Genomic DNA, 18,000 nt, shown 5'->3' on the forward strand with positions numbered 1-18,000 from the left:
TCAATTACAATCATTTTTGGTCATTACACATACCCCCGAAATCCTACTCAGTTTCGAGAGAAAAATTCATTACCGAAAATTCAATGTCTGACCATAGCGTCGATATGTTTCACTGAAATTTCATCCAAATCTTTAAAACATCATAACTTCTGAACGGATTGGACGATTTTAATGTTTAAAAAAGCAAACAACGCGTAATTTAATGGAGAATACGTAGAAATTCCAAAAATATTTGAAAAGTTGATCTTTGACCCCGAAAAATAACAAAATCCCCATAAAAATGGTCCAATTTTCAAACAGCCATAACTCCTATAATAGTGAACATACTTCAATGAAACTTTTCTCTGAAGTAGAGCTTATGAGTACCCACAAAAAAGTATTAGACAACTTTTCTGTAGGACATCAAACGAAATTACTAAAAATCAAAAACGAATTTTTAAGAAAAACCGACCGGGTGTCAAAATTTTTCGTCGAAAAAAAAAATTTCGAGATAGCCGTCTCGAGCCAAAACTTCAAGGGATGGTTTCACCCCTTAATCTCGAGTTACCGCTGCTAAAAAAAAATACGTGTCGATAATTTTTGTCTGTTTTATAAATCTACAAAGTTTCATCAAAATCAAAGTCGGACTTTTCGCTAAAGTTCCTTGTTAGAAGCGATTAGAAATTAATGTTTATACCTACGGAAGGTTTTTTAAGAAAGGAACCATGAGATGGTCCAATTGAAACCCCCCTGAATATAAACGAAAAACGTTTCCCCAGCGTAGCTCTTTTTTTTTCTCTATTTCCCTCAGTTTTCCGTTTTTCCGCGCGACTTCTTTTTCCGAAAGCTACAGCGCGAGATAAAGTCGCTAGGGATACATGCATCGTGATTGTTTCGCTGCGGCGCTGGCCGAGAACAAAAGGGAAAGACGGCTGTTTGTGTAACAGGCGCCGCTATGAAAAACCGAGAAATTCGCTGGTGTCAATTACAGCCGCTTCTCCGTTTTCCATAAAATTACACCAATAGGATATTTAGACTTTGCATCGCGAATTGGCCAACATTCGAACAACATTCAAGCAATAAAAGCAGCGTGCAACGGAAGAAGGACGTTCGATTTCGTTAGGAATCAGCGATTGAAAACTTTCGCCGGATAGTGTACTCGCTAAGTAGGCAATGTCAGGATTTCGGTTTAAGAAAGTGCTCGAAAGTACTTAGTAACTGGCACACTTTGGTTGGAAACTCCGTGAACTGCACGATCGATCGAAAGTATTAACGGGAAGAACGAAATTTGAAATTTTCCGGCGATTCGGTAATGGCGACGCTGGCAGTCGCTTGAAACTTTGACGTCGTCCTTATTTCGCTCGCGTTGAATTTGCATGCATATGAAAGCGCCGGGATTTACAACAATAACTGGTTGTTATTTTGCCCAGTAAAAAGAGCTGTCTCGGTATTAAACTTTTTTTTTTAAATTCCTCTCTCAAAGTACTATTAAAGTTAGTCACTGCGTAGCTTGTAAATCATCGATACGAGTTACACCTTCCGTTAGGCGCTTGTACCACTTGTGGAGTTCTTTTAACGATAATAATTACAGCTCTGTACATTTTTTTTCTGTTAATTATAAAATGGAAAGCGGTGGTATTGTTCCTGCGCGATAAACTTGTCTTTGGAAAGGAAATTTCAAGCGTAATATAGAATAAATTGCCTTGGGAAAATTCTGCGATTGACAGCGTACAAGTTAATAAATTCTGTGTAATTAACGTTGGTAATTATTAGCTTGAGAATAGTTTCCTTCTATAAAGACACACCATTCTTGGCATTTTGCAAAGGCTTTGTACCAGTCGAAGTATTTGTTTAATTTCGGGGGATTAAAACTCTGTCACAAAGTGATTAACTCTAGGAATATTGAATAGAAGATGGTAAATTATTTTACTTTAACATAGAAAAAATTTGAAATTGTCCCTAGTAGCACAAAATATTCTATACACATTCGTATGATATTAAAAAGAGATTCAATCTTTTTTTAATATTCAAATATACGTACGTTTATTTTATATTAGGTAGCAAATATTTTTTTTTAAATATACAGATTTATTTCACATTATGAAAAAAATATTTTTTTCTTGTTATGAAATGAATCTTTACGTAATATTAGAAATAGAATATTTTTTTAAAAATGTGCAGATAATATTTATTTCACATTATGAAAAATGTATTTTTTGCTTATTATGAAATGAATCTTTATGCAATATTAGAAATGGAATATTTCTATGGGGAAAATTTTAATGGGGGATTCTAAAGAATTGATAGAATCCCATATTAAAATTTTTTTTTTTAAAAGAGATTAATTTTTTGTATAACTTTTTATTGAATGTTATTTAAATATTGAATTTATATTTTTCAAATATTGGATCGATATTTTTTAAATATCCCCTGAAGATTTACTTCACATTTTTTAAATGTCTCGTTTATATTCCCTAAATATTCAGCTTATATTTTTTCAACATTCAATTCATATTTTTTGCACAACAGTCAGATCCAATATTTTTCTCATATGAAAGAACGTGGCTTAAAAAATATTTCGAAAGAATATTTATCTAATATTTTTGTGCTACTAGGATGGGTAATAGGATTTATTTAAATGGAACACTCTGTACATCGATGTTCAATGGCCCATATTTCTCACAAATTATTTACTAAATCCATCCAGTGTTATGCAATTTCTTAAAATTGTCAAATTACACTCTTATTTCCATTTCTAATGGATTAGAAAGTATCCCAGTTTCTTGACTCGATGCATTTGGGCAAAAAGGAATACACAATCCGAGAAACATAGATCAATTAAACATTCAACAAAAGGAAACGAATAATCGACAAAACGAGACGGTCGTAATTTCGATGTTTCGCGAATCAGCCATTCTTTAAACGTGAAAAATCTAAACCGAGAATACGAATCGAACGTAATAAAAACGAGACGTAAATGTAAATACAGTTTTGTTAAACACTCGTCGCGATAAAACGGTTCGATCGGGGGTTGAAATATGTGGCAATTTCAAGCTAAACGAAATATGAAAAAAGGAAAGAAAAAATGATTCGTTCTTTGTGAAAATAATTAAATTCGCTGCTCTGTGTCTTTGAAAGGTGTCGAAGACACAATTCTTCTTCATTTGCATATTGTTCCGTTTGTTTTTTCTGTTCTGATGTTTCGAAGCGATATAACGCGATAGACAGGTGGCAATTGTGCACAATTTAATCTTCCAAGGTGTTACACTAGCGTGACAATGAACAAGAAATCGTTAAATTGCTTTTCCATTAAACGCGAATTGCACAAGTAGTATAGTGGTAAATTACAAAGGGCATATAAAGTGGTAATTTTAAATATTTCATTAGACTTGGACGAATCGTGCGTTTAACAGTTTATAATATTAATAATCTGTCAGGCGTTGTTTGCAAGCCGACAACGCTACCTTGCCCTAACAGTAACTAATTTGAAACTGCAATTAATCCGCCGTTACGTAATAGTAATATCGTTTTGGAGTAGGTACTGCAGGTAAACAATAATTGTCACATCAAATCGCTAATAACTTGAGGTAATTGTTGTTAATCGGACAATCTCTAACAGCTGTTTACCTGTTCAATAAATTTTGATCGTTCGAGTGTATCGAGCTGTCGCGAGTTGCGCTACTTTGATTGCGAATCTGCCAAATTTAACTATGCAACGATTGACCTAACGAATCAATGATTGTAGCGCGTTTCACGTTGTACCGATCTGACCATTGTTGGCGTGATTATACGAAGAATTACACAGCGATAATTACGCGTTTCTGCAAAGAGAAAATTGAGCCGTTTATTTCGAAAGTAAGTCCATTTATGTTCGAATCGAGATATCGAAGGGTTTGCTTAAATTTAAAAATATGGGTAACAAATGACATAGTATAATAATGTTTTTGGGTTTCTGAGAGTGTCAAATTTATTCCAATTAGCATAATTAACATTATTTAAGAAATTACGTTTTCAATTCTTAAGAAAGCACAAGTCCATAGGAAAATTCCCTTGAAATAAAAATAAATGACTATATTATGTTATAAAATCAAAAGAATATTCAACTTTAATTCTTTGTTAAATAATTTTTACATTGAAATTAATTATTATTCAGTCTTCTCCAGTTTGTGTATAACGGAAGGATTTAAAATAACTATGGTGGTATAAAAATTTTAATGGGGGATTCTAGAGGCCAAAGTAAGACTAAAATCAAGAATAAAAATTTGTTAATGGAGGCTTCGTTAAGAAGTTATTAACAATTAAATTCAAAAATTTCAAATCGTTCTGGAAAAATTATTGTCGGTTGCAGGGGTCAATTACAATCATTTTTGGTCATTACACATACCCCCGAAATCCTACTCAGTTTCGAGAAAAAAATTCATTACCGAAAATTTCACGTCTGACCATAGCGTTGATATGTTTCACTGAAATTCCATTCAAATCTTTAAAATATCATAACTCTTGAACGGATTGACGGATTTTAATGTTTAAAAAAGCAAACAACGCGTAATTTAATGGAGAATACGTAGAAATTCTAACAATATTCGAAAAGTTGATCCTTGACCCCGCAAAATTAGAAAAACCCCATAAAAGTAATCCAATTTTCAAACAGCCATAACTCTTACAATAGTGAATATATTTCCATGAAACTTTTTTCTAAAATAGAGCTTATGAGTGACTACAAAAAAGTATTAAACAATTTTTCTGTAGGACGTCGAGCGAAATTACTAAAAATGAAAAACGAATTCTTAAGAAAAATCAACAGGGCCTGTTGAAAAAAAAAAATTTCAAATCGTTCTGAAAAAAATATTGTTAACTGTAGGGGTCATTTACAATCATTTTTGGTGAATAGACATATCCCCGAAATCTGGCGCATTTTCGAGAAAAAAATTCTCGATTTTTTTCGGAAAATGGACTTACGCCACTTTCAAAATAAACGGCTCAATTATTAATATTTAAGAAACACGACGATCGAATTTAGATTACTAGGTGACAGACATTAGTGTTGGAACATTTCTTAGACCATCAATTTCCTCGAAAGAGAGCATCATCGTGCTAGTGTTACGCTAGAAAGATACGCAGCTGCGGGAAATAAAAGCACAGGAAACTTTTATGTCCTCTAGCTCTCGCGCAAAGGACGCATATTACTGCGTCTCTTGCTGAGAATGTATTACCCGAGATGCATCACGAAACATCATAAACGGCTTTTATAGACAAATCTTTTGAAAAATGTAACGCGCGCTATTTAAATGCAAAATCGACTCTGGGAATTTCATTTCCGAGCTCTTAAAGTTTCGTATTCGCGAATAAATTTAATTAGCAAAACTATTTAAGATTCTGAATCGCTAATTACGAGGTATTCTACTCGCGGGAAATGCGAGACGCGTGGTAAATAAAAATATTGAATCGAACGTTAATTACGCGATCGCGACTTTGAACGTTGCTTTCCTCGGGAAATATGGAAGGAGCATTCCTTCTGGCCGGTTTATTTCTAAAATTCTGATGCACAAACTCCGCTAAAGTTAATTAAATTTTATCATTAATTTTTCATCAAAGCTTTGAAATACTTTTGCAATGTACTTTACGAAGGATTGAAAGAGTTGGACTTTAAAAAGGGTAAATAAAGCGAAGAAAAGGGATGAACCATCCCCTGGGGGATAAAAATTGAAACGCTGAAACTAATGATTTCTCTATTTTGTTCGATCGAACTTCCGTAATCGCGAATAATTTACATTTATATTCGTGGCTGCTTGATTATAAGCGAATTAATCTCGAAAATGGCTTTGATGGTTCGTCGTTTGCATAAGCCCGATGTACGATATTTTAGATTACGCCAGCTTGAACGAGCACGGAACGTTTATTAATTTACTTTGTTCCGGCGGTTAACGACGGTCAGTTTAGAGATATTAGCCTAAACGCACGCCAAAGAAAAAAAAATAAAAGAATTTAATCGATGTCACTGGCATGGCACCTTGGAAGAAATGAAATATTTCTCTAATCATAACGCAAATGTTACTATAGTTTCGGTTTATTTATTTCGAGAAGATTTGAATAAAATTTTAAAATTATATTAAGGAGTTAGGTAACTCTAGCAGGCAATTTTTTAAGCTAGAATGAAGAAAAAGTAAGTAGTCAATTATCGTTTAACTTTATTTTTTGATACCTAACTGGGTGTGCAGGATTATGGTAAAATGGTTGTCGAAATATTCCATTAACTGTGATAAAAGTCCTTAGACGATGAGGCATTTCAATTTGTATAAAAATTAACAATATGGCAGATATTTGAAACCTAAAATCGAATTTTATCAAAAATCGAGTTTTTATTACTAATATTTTGCAGAATTATTAGATAATTTTTTAAAAAACGGATCGTCAATGCTTAATTAATATAATAGTAAAGACAACTGCAAATTTTCAAAGCAATTGATTAATTAGAACTGGAGTAATTATTATTTATTATGGAGTATTAATTTAAAATGCATTTAAAGTTTGATGTACGCAGATAGTCATTGAGGCTCTAAATATTCAGGAAAAACATTGTTTCGATGGGACCTTTCGCATAATTTTGAGGCTTCAAACTATTATTTAATCCAAAAAACAAAATATCGAATTTTTCAATATTTTAGTTAATTTTGTTAATTTTAGTTAATTTTGAGCTAACCCCTTAAGGAAGAAGAAAGCCTGAATGAAAAAAGGGATCGTCAATGCTTAATAAATATAATAGTAAAGACAACTGCAAATTTTCAAAGCAATTGGTTAATTAGAACTGAAGTAATTATTATTTATTATGGAGTATTAATTTAAAATGCATTTAAAGTTTGATATACGTCATTGAGGCTCTAAATTTTCAGCAAAAACATTGTTCCAATGGGACCTTTCGCATAATTTTGAGGCTTCAAACTATTATTCAATCCAAAAAACAAAATATCGAATTTTTCAAAATTTTAGTTACCTAACCCCTTAAGGAAGAAGAAAGCCTGAATGAAAAAATTGATCGTCAATGCTTAATAAACATAATAGTAAAGATACCTGCAAATTTTCAAAGCAACTGATTAATTAGAACTGGAGTAATTATTATTTATTATGGAGTATTAATTTAAAATGCATTTAAAGTTTGATATACGTCATTGAGGCTCTAAATTTTCAGCAAAAACATTATTCCAATGGGACCTTTCGCATAATTTTGAGGCTTGAAACTATTATTCAATCCAAAAAAACAAAATATCAAAATTTTAGAGCTACCTAACCCCTTAAAAAGAGGTCCAGGTATGTTATTTTCGAAAAAGAAAGTTAATCGTTGAGCTTGACATTGCCAATCGATAAAAATCGAGGATTAAATCACCGGTGGGCCGCGGGAGTCGATAAAATAAAGCAACGCGAGACCAAGGCCGATCAGGATAATTAATGTGTAATGTGAACACGTTAGTGCGGAAGAGGGTTTCGATGGGACATACCAAACGAACGTGGTGGTCACGCATAACGGCAGTTGCCTGTACGTCCCTCCTGGCATCTTCAAGAGCACATGCAAGATAGACATCACTTGGTTCCCCTTTGACGACCAACACTGTAACATGAAGTTCGGATCCTGGACCTACGACGGCAACCAGGTACACTACTGTCTCCACTACACACTAAACACGCTCAGAGTACACACCGAGCACCAAATATCTCTAACTGGTCCTCAATTTTTCGAGCTCGAGTTCCTCGAAGGGTTAAAACGTGACTCCGTGTACATTCCTCACCGACGATCATCCAAACGTCCTCGCTCCAAACGCTCGATACGTCACAAAGAGAATTCGAAATTAACACTAGGTTTACCCTCGTTTCGCTGTGTTAACAGTTACATTAAAATGTAATTTTTCTTTTAATTAGAGTGTATTTTCATATCATTGCTAACAAATAATATTTGAGTCTTGTAACGTTAGGTTTAGAGTCTTAATGCGTCGAATTGGCGTATTCCGTGAACCTAGTGTTAATATACAGCCACTCGAATAATCGGGGGTGGTTTTCGAAGAGCAGAATTAAGGGTTTGGTATAAAGTGGTAACCGAACTGTCGTCAGGAGGGCATTCTTGGCGGGGTCTAGTGACTTTTTGCTCCTGTCTGATGATTCTCTCCGTGGCGTCGGGCTTCGTAAATGGAGACGCTTTTGGCGACGGTGCAGACATCGACGAATCCTTATTGCCGCGATATTCAACCCGTTTCCCGCCACCTCCGCAAAAAGAAAAGTCCTCCTGATCCTACGCCCATGAGATCCCTCCCGAGGCTTCTTTGTCCGACACAAGAACTCAGCGCAACACAATAGCAACGCTCCATAGATAGCCGTTCGTTCTCACGCTTCGTAGCTTCAGCTCAGATCTATATATATATATAGGTATATAAATGTACGATACGATATACATTCTTTACGTACATACGATGCATACACGCACATGTCCCAGCATACGTGAAATATCGAGAAGCGCGGGGTAGTGGGGGGTAAAAGACGCGCGTGATATCAGTCGATGGCCAAGGAACACGAGATGTCCTTTCTCGCTGTGTTTCATCCCTTTTTTCTTACCCTTAAGGAAGACAATTTGTCTCTTGGACACGTCTGACCAATAGTGTGGATTTCTACTCGTTATTTCCACGCTAGTAATATTTTTTCAAACGTAATAGAAAATTTTTATTGAACAGTGATTCTCGAGCAACGAGGCCGTTGATCGGTGACGTAATAATTAAATTCGCCGGGTTTGTTAAGGAAGACAATTTGTCTCTTGGACACGTCTGACCAATAGTATGGATTTTTACTCGTTATTTCCACGCTGGTAATATTTTTTCAAACGTAACAGAAAATTTTTATTGAACAGTGGCTCTCGAGCAACGAGACCGTTGATCGGTGACGTAATAATTAAATTCGCCGGGTTTGTTAAGGAAGACAATTTGTCTCTTGGACACGTCTGACCAATAGTGTGGATTTCTACTCGTTATTTCCACGCTGGTAACATTTTTTCAAACGTGATAGAAAATTTTTATTGAACAGTGGCTCTCGAGCAACGAGACCGTTGATCGGTGACGTAATAATTAAATTCGCCGGGTTTGTTAAGGAAGACAATTTGTCTCTTGGACACGTCTGACCAATAACTATGGTTTCTACTCGTTATTTCCACGCTGGTAATATTTTTTCAAACGTAATAGAAAATTCTTGTTGAACAGTGGCTCTCGAGCAACGAGGCCGTTGATCGGTGACGTAATAATTAAATTCGCCGGGTTTGTTAAGGAAGACAATTTATCTCTTGGACACGTCTGACCAATAACTATGGTTTCTACTCGTTATTTCCACGCTAGTAATATTTTTTCAAACGTGATAGAAAATTCTTGTTGAACAGTGGCTCTCGAGCAACGAGACCGTTGATCGGTGACGTAATAATTAAATTCGCCGGGTTTGTTAAGGAAGACAATTTGTCTCTTGGACACGTCTGACCAATAGTGTGGATTTCTACTCGTTATTTCCACGCTGGTAACATTTTTTCAAACGTGATAGAAAATTTTTATTGAACAGTGGCTCTCGAGCAATGAGACCGTTGATCAGTGACGTAATAATTAAATTCGCCGGGTTTGTTAAGGAAGACAATTTGTCTCTTGGACACGTCTGACCAATAACTATGGTTTCTACTAGTTATTTCCACGCTAGTAATATTTTTTCAAACGTGATAGAAAATTCTTGTTGAACAGTGGCTCTCGAGCAACGAGACCGTTGATCGGTGACGTAATAATTAAATTCGCCGGATGTGATAAGGAAGACAATTTATCTCTTCGACACGTCTGACCAATAGTGTGGATTTCTACTCGTTATTTCCACGCTGGAAATATTTTTTCAAACGTGATAGAAAATTCTTGTTGAACAGTGGCTCTCGAGCAACGAGACCGTTGATCGGTGACGTAATAATTAAATTCGCCGGATTTGTTAAGGAAGACAATTTGTCTCTTGGACACGTCTGACCAATAACTATGGTTTCTACTCGTTATTTCCACGCTGGTAATATTTTTTCAAACGTGATAGAAAATTCTTGTTGAACAGTGGCTCTCGAGCAACAAGGCTGTTGATCGGTGATGTAATAATTAAATTCGCCGGATTTGTTAAGGAAGACAATTTGTCTCTTGGACACGTCTGACCAATAGTGTGGATTTCTACTCGTTATTTCCGCGCTAGAAATATTTTTTCAAACGTGATAGAAAATTCTTGTTGAACAGTGGCTCTCGAGCAACGAGACCGTTGATCGGTGACGTAATAATTAAATTCGCCGGGTTTGTAACGTTAAATGCCCGTATATATTATTTAATGCCCGAATTTGTCGGTGGCTCACGCTCGTTCGAACGTGCGCGGAACAGGTTCTGATAGCTCGTATTTGCAAGTGCGGTTCCGTTAATTGTATTCCACTTTCGGGGCGGTTTGCTACTCGGAAATGCGGTAATAGCGTGAACCGTCGTTAGATTAGAACTCGTCGTATTCAATTATTTCGGAATTGAGGTGAACTTGCCGTAATTGCCATTAACAGGAACGATCACTGCCTGTTATTGACGCGTCGGCGCTCCGACGTTACTTGCCAGCCATAATTGGAACTGTAAGAAAATCACTTTATTATCGTCGCGCGGATCAATTAATTGATCGTTTCCCCATGCTGGAAACGCGATAAGATGTAGTTTGTAACGTTAATGGAGTCGCCAGCCTTCGAAATCACGTTTCCTTCCGAACGGAATTTTCTACGGTCTATTCGAACAACTCTGACTTTTCAAAGGTTCAAAGATGGGTTTCCCATCGTTAATTTATCGAGGCTAGTCCTTCTGAACTAAACGTCAGCGTCTGTCGAACGAATTCCGCGATGCTTTTTGCGTCTGATCGAAACAGATCGTGTTAGTTTTATTATCGTCGCGTGGATCAATTAATGGATCGTTTCCCCATGCTGGAAACGCGATAAGATGTAGTTTGTAACGTTAATGGAGTCGCCAGGCTTCGAAATCACGTTTCCTTCCGAACGGAATTTACCGAGAACAGGAATCGAACGCTCTGGAAATATTCTACGGTCTATTCGAACAACTCTGGCTTTTCAAAGGTTCAAAGATGGGTTTCCCATCGTTAATTTATCGAGGCTAGTCCTTCTGAACTCAACGTCAACGTCTGTCGAACGAATTCCGCGATGATTTTTGCGTCTGATCGAAACAGATCGCGTTAGTTTAATTATCGTCGCGTGGATCAATTAATTGATCGTTTCCCCATGCTGGAAACGCGATAAGATGTAGTTTGTAACGTTAATGGAGTCGCCAGCCTTCGAAATCACGTTTCCTTCCGTACGGAATTTACCGAGAACAGAAATCGAACGCTCTGGAAATATTCTACGGTCTATTCGAACAACTCTGGCTTTTCAAAGGTTCAAAGATGGGTTTCTCATCGTTAATTTATCGAGGCTAGTCCTTCTGAACTCAACGTCAACGTCTGTCAAACGAATTCCGCGATGATTTTTGCGTCTGATCGAAACAGATCGCGTTAGTTTAATTATCGTCGCGTGGATCAATTAATTGATCGTTTCCCCATGCTGGAAACGCGATAAGATGTAGTTTGTAACGTTAATGGAGTCGCCAGCCTTCGAAATCACGTTTCCTTCCGTACGGAATTTACCGAGAACAGGAATCGAACGCTCTGGAAATATTCTACGGTCTATTCGAACAACTCTGGCTTTTCAAAGGTTCAAAGATGGGTTTCCCATCGTTAATTTATCGAGGCTAGTCCTTCTGAACTAAACGTCAACGTCTGTTAAACATATTCCGCGATGCTTTTTGCGTCTGATCGAAACAGATCGCGTTAGTTTTATTATCGTCGCGTGGATCAATTAATTGATCGTTTCCCCATGCTGGAAACGCGATAAGATGTAGTTTGTAACGTTAATGGAGTCGCCAGCCTTCGAAATCACGTTTCCTTCCGAACGGAATTTACCGAGAACAGGAATCGAACGCTCTAGAAATATTCTACGGTCTATTCGAACAACTCTGGCTTTTCAAAGGTTCAAAGATGGGTTTCCCATCGTTAATTTATCGAGGCTAGTCCTTCTGAACTAAACGTCAACGTCTGTCGAACGTATTACGCGATGATTTTTGCGTCTGATCGAAACAGATCGCGTTAGTTTAATTATCGTCGCGTGGATCAATTAATTGATCGTTTCCCCATGCTGGAAACGCGATAAGATGTAGTTTGTAACGTTAATGGAGTCGCCAGCCTTCGAAATCACGTTTCCTTCCGAACGGAATTTACCGAGAACAGGAATCGAACGCTCTGGAAATATTCTTCGGTCTGTTCGAACAACTCTGGCTTTTCAAAGGTTCAAAGATGGGTTTCCCATCGTTAATTTATCGAGGCTAGTCCTACTAAACTAAACACGATGCTTTTTGCGGACTTCTTTTTGCCTCTGACCGGAACAGATCGCGTTAGTTTTATTCGCGACGCAGATGCATATTTCTTTCGCGAAGCAAACTGCACGCTACGGCGTTAAATCTCGTTAAACGTGCTCTACTCGACTGTAACCGAATTTCGGAGAAGTTGAGATAATCGCCGTTAATGGAACAACGTCTGCATGCTGGAACACGAGACAGTATTCCATCGTTAATCACGGTATTTTCATTCGCGACTCGAAAGTTCCGTCAATTTCTGCTTCGTGCCGTTCTCGCATTTATGCACATATTTTCCCCGCCATATACAGTTAACCAAGCTAATAACCTTCGCCTTTGATGCATTAGGCATTTAACACTGGATTTATGGAAACCTTCAATTTGACGGATGTCAGATTCCATATTAAAAATTGCAGAACACGTGAATATTATTTTCTAACTTGCGTTGAATTTGATTCAATACATATTCTAATTAAAAGAGAAATCGTATTTTAATAAATATACGTGCTATCAATGCCCGTAAATCTAGTGTTAAATATTCGTTCGAGAGAATAATAAACAACCAATTACATAATAGACCATTCGACGTGTATTACGAGATGTTTCTTCTGAAATTTTCCTTTATAAAGTTTTTAATTATTAAAATTCTGAAACTTGCTGCACACTCGCGTGGTAATTTAAAGGAACGTTGAAGTATTCTGTTCTAAGATAATAAATGACCGAGTTGTTCGTTTCACTTCTGATTTTCGCGCTACAACCCCTGACTGGCTTTCTCCGCGAGACTAGGGACGAACGTGTTTCATCAGAGAGTAAATTTGCTCGACTCGCCGGATATAACGTGCGTGAATTCACGAGCAGCGTCAGGAACAGGCGCATCCAGCTGTTCGGATACGGAATGATAAATTCATTTCGCTTACGAGCCGCCTCGGACAATTTGCCACGACTGTTGGATCCCGCGTTTCACGGCGCGCGTAAAGAATCGCGTTGGATCGTCCTTTTCCCTCGAAACGAGCATCGTTTGCGTCGCGATGTGGCCGCAGACGCCGTGAAATTGCGAAGCAGAGCTTGACAGGACGCATTCGAACTCGCGAAACTCTCGAATCGAGAATCGTTCGGGGATTATTCCATAAAATCGAACCAATTTGCATAAGTAGATGCTCGATAAATACACGTTTCGAAGCAGAGTTGAAGAATGAATCAGCAGGAGTAAGATCAATGTTCAATTTTCAAATTTCAATCTATTTTCGACGCGCGATAATTATGTTGGAGCACGAGTCATTTGTTGAAATCGGAGATTCCAATATAACAAATTCGTCAGCTGAAATGGGTCAGATTATTTCGCGAGTCCATTAGAAGCTTTTAAATATGCATATACATATTTTTGCGATGATATATTACTGCACACTCTGAAGTTAAGTAGTAGAAATCAGCCATTGATCAGCCACGTGAAATTTACTGAGGAACAAGTAGTATAGATCAACCATTGATCAGACACATGAAACGTACAGGTAATCCAAGTAGTCCAAGTCGATAACTGATCAGACATAATTAATTATTTAACCCATTAAAACGAGTTGACAAAAGCGAATCAGCTGTCAACAATAAGAAATTGAACAGTGTTGCTTCGTTCTCGAGATACGAGCAGCTAAATTATGTACTTGTTGATCGTCGTAGACACCTGTTTCTCGTCCAACTGAGGCGATCAGCTGATTACACGTGCACGGACTTGCGAGAAGCACATTTTAACGTTATTCGGATTGGAAAATCGTAGAGAACGATTTTATTCTCTTTGTCCCATCATTTTGAAATACTCTTTATATCGCGAACGTTGGAATTATCGAACAAAGTGATTTCTGTCCATAAAAATATTCGGACCGAGCGTCAACAGCCGCGAAAGATAAACCGTGACATTTTATCTCGAATAATCAATATCGTGGAGAGGGTAGTGTAGGTCGTAAAGTTCGGTAATCGCCACGAATAGCCAAAGATCGCTCTTTTAGTGATAATACCACGCGGAAGTTAAACCGGCGAGTGGAGAACATAAAACGCGAACGATTTATTGTTCGAATCAGAGTTCCGATGCAGTTGTCGAACTTGCTACGATTTATGAAAGCACCATTGAGTTATTTCGTCGAAAGTCACGCAATACTCTTGTATTTTCCTTTTCGTTTTTAATTTTTTAATGCTCATACGAGAGAACTTCAATTGTGAAATCTTTGTTCTTGCGTTTCGTTTCTCACGTGCTGTATTTTTAAACTGCGAGAGAGGACCATCGATTGTAACGACGAGAAAGAACGTAATTAAGTCACAGGGGAAACTTTTATCGCTCGGTTCCACCCACTTCTCGAAGGTTTCACGTTTGTCTGGAGTATAAATTTCGATAATGTGCACTCATTTAATCGTGGGAGGTCTGCTTAAAAGCGGTGTCTGACGATATATTTTCAACTGCTCCGGAGGATTTGTTATGCGTACGTTGCTCAAATTTCCGCTGATTTATCGACAATTAGAAAAGAAGTAATTATATTTTTGAGAATGGTTCGGTACAAGTTTGTCGCAAGATTCAAGAATTTCCTCAAACTAAAATTCGCTTATGAGTTTCTTGATGCAACAGAATTTGTATCTGAATATTTTTAAAAATGTTTTTAACACTAGATTTGCGGAAGCCGTCAATTTGACGGATGTCAGATTCCATATTTAACAAATTATGTTGAATTTGATTGATGCAATGGCATGAATATATATTCTAATTAAAAGAAAAATTTTAAGGTAATTGTCAACATGGAAGGTATCAATAAATATACAGGATGTTCGGTCACCTCTGAGAAAATTTTGATGGAGGCTTCGTTAAAAAGTTATTAACAATTAAATTAAAAAATTTCAAATCGTTCTGGAAAAATTATTTTCAGTTGCAGGGGTCAATTAGAATCATTTTTGGTTATTAGACATACCCCCGAAATTTCACGCACTTTTGAGAAAAAAATTAATTTCTGAAAATATGTTTGACCAGGCGCTGATCTATTCCCTTGAAATTTCAAAATTATCAAATCGCTCTGAAAAAATTATTTTCAGGTGTAGGGGTCAATTAGAATCATTTTTGATTATCAGACATACCCCTGAAATCCTATCCATTTTTGAGAAAAAAATTCAAGTTGTGAAATTTTTCGACAAAATTAAAAAATTTCAAATCGTTCTGAAAAAATTATTTATAATTCCAGGGGGTAATTACAATCATTTTTGGTTATTAGACATATCCCCGAATTCCTTCCCAGTTTCGAGAAAAAAATTCAAGTTGTGAAATTTTTCGACAAAATTAAAAAATTTCAAATCGTTCTGAAAAAATTATTTATAGTTGCAGGGGTCAATTACAATCATTTTTAGTTATTAGACATACCCCCGAAATTTCACGCACTTTTGAGAAAAAAATTAATTCCTGAAAGTATGTTTGACCAGTCGTAGATCTATTCCCTTGAAATTTCGAAATTTTCAAATCGCTCTGAAAAAATTATTATCGTTCGCAGGGATCAATTACAATAATTTTTGATGAATAGACAAACCCTCGAATTCCTTCCCAGTTTCGAGAAAAAAATTCAAGAAGGTATTGAATTTTTTGACAAAATTAAAAAATTTCAAATCGTTTTGAAAAAATTATTTATAATTGCAAGAGTAAATTACAATCATTTTTGGTGAATAGACATACCCCCGAATTCCTTCCCAGTTTGGAGAAAAAAATTCAAGAAGGTGTAATATTTTTCGTTAAAATTAAAAAATTTCAAATCGTCCTAAAAAAATTATTTTTGGTTGCAAGGGTCAATTACAATAATTTTTGGTGAATAGACATACCCCCGAATTCCTTCCCAGTTTGTAGAAAAAAATTCAAGTTGCGAAATTTTTCGATAAAATTAAAAAATTTCAAATCGTCCTGAAAAAATTATTTATAGTCGCAGGGGTGAATTACAATCATTTTTGGTGAACAGACATACCCCCGAAATCCTACCCACTTTCTAGAAAAAAATTCAATACTGTCGGAACTTTAAACTTTTTAACAAAGCCTCCATCAACAAATTGCTATTCTTAATTTTCATCTTATTTTCTATCCAGAAGGCCTAGGGGTGGCCTAACACCCCGTATGCACGATCGATGCCCATAAATCTAGTGTTAAAGTCTCTCGAAATCGCGTTCCAGCTTGAATTGAACTCAAGAAAGGAAACGGTGTCTAAAGAAAGGAGAAGCGTAGTGGGCTGAAGGTAATATAAGAGTCGAGTAGGGTGTTTTACGAGCATAATGCAGCATCAGCCGTACTTTGTGCCATCCGGTATCTACGCGTACAAAGAGACGTACGCATAACAAATTCGTGAATGCAATCTGGGCACACGAATTGGCTATAAATGTGGCGGACATTATACGTACCCTGGTGTCGGCATTAACCCCTCGGATAGACGAGGGGTCGCTACGGTGGGCTGATGTCGCTTGCCGGTGTTACTTGCTTTCACGGGCTTTTCTACGGAACATATTGAGCGAGCTTTCACCATATTATACGTAGATATTATACGCGCATACAAAACGGTATACGACCATGCGCGGGGAACAAGTTTCAAGAGAAAAGAGAAAAGAGAAAAGAAGCAAGCAGAAGCGGAAGATACCGTGACCCACCCCCTAGATCTACACAACCCCCTCGGGAACACGTCACGTATATATGTGTCTGACTTCCTCCCAACCCCCCCAAACAACCCCCTTTCACCCTGAAACCCCCGTTAAGACGGGGGGGGAAAAAAGTAACAAAGATATCGGACACGTAGGGGACAGGATGACCGAGAACACAATGACCCAGAATATACATATACATACACACAGATACATCGACAGTCAAAGCAGGGACCACGTGATTATGTCTGAGCTGGAAATTGTGATCTGCATGGTACATGTCTTCGTTACTCTACTATCGACTCCGCAAACGATTATCCTCTCGCGGAATATCTCTCGATTCTCCACTCCCTGCACTCCTACTTTTTTGTTCTCTCGTTCCTTTATTTTCACCACAGCGGAGTGTTGGCTAATTTCTGTAAATTCGCTGCAGCTCCACGGGAAAAGGTGAACCTGGTCTTCTTTCTCACTTCTTGGGTCTTCTTCGAGGAAACAATTCTGCTTCGAATATGATATGAAAACTACGAGTAATGAAAGAGTGCACGAACTAGATTTGGACTTATTTTCAAAGGAAAATTCAACAGAGCTGACCAGGAACCACTTCATTCCGGGGACTGACCAAGTGCTTTCTCGTCTTTCCCCCCTTTTCCTCGGTTTCTCTTGTCTTTCGACACCAAGGGAACGCCATCGAGCCAGACACGAGGATCAAGTTATTTGCAATCTGTCGATCCGTTGCCCAGAACCCGAGCAAAGTTTCCATCGCGGAGTCGATAGCTGAGTGACGTTTCCATGCCAGCTACTAGCGAGATCTCGCTCTTGAAATTCTCCGTTTCGCTAGGCACACGACTAGCTCGCCGAATTCATTTCGTTTACATCATTTGTCCGCAAGAGGAGAAGTATTACTGTAGGTAATTAAGAGTTG

At 37.3% G+C, this 18,000-nt stretch overlaps 1 protein-coding gene across 2 annotated transcripts in view; it reads left to right on the forward strand.

Annotated features, from left to right (window-relative positions):
- Nachralpha6 (nicotinic acetylcholine receptor alpha6) overlaps positions 1-18,000 on the forward strand; it is a 325,848-nt gene that overhangs the window by 187,484 nt on the left and 120,364 nt on the right. For both annotated transcript variants that reach the window (XM_076780529.1, XM_076780528.1), the window contains exon 6: positions 7,445-7,625. In XM_076780529.1, coding sequence (XP_076636644.1) covers positions 7,445-7,625 — 181 coding nt within the window. The remainder of the gene's footprint in view (positions 1-7,444; positions 7,626-18,000) is intronic.

This window comes from Colletes latitarsis, chromosome 13 (assembly GCF_051014445.1).
Source record: "Colletes latitarsis isolate SP2378_abdomen chromosome 13, iyColLati1, whole genome shotgun sequence".
Lineage (NCBI taxonomy): Eukaryota > Metazoa > Arthropoda > Insecta > Hymenoptera > Colletidae > Colletes > Colletes latitarsis.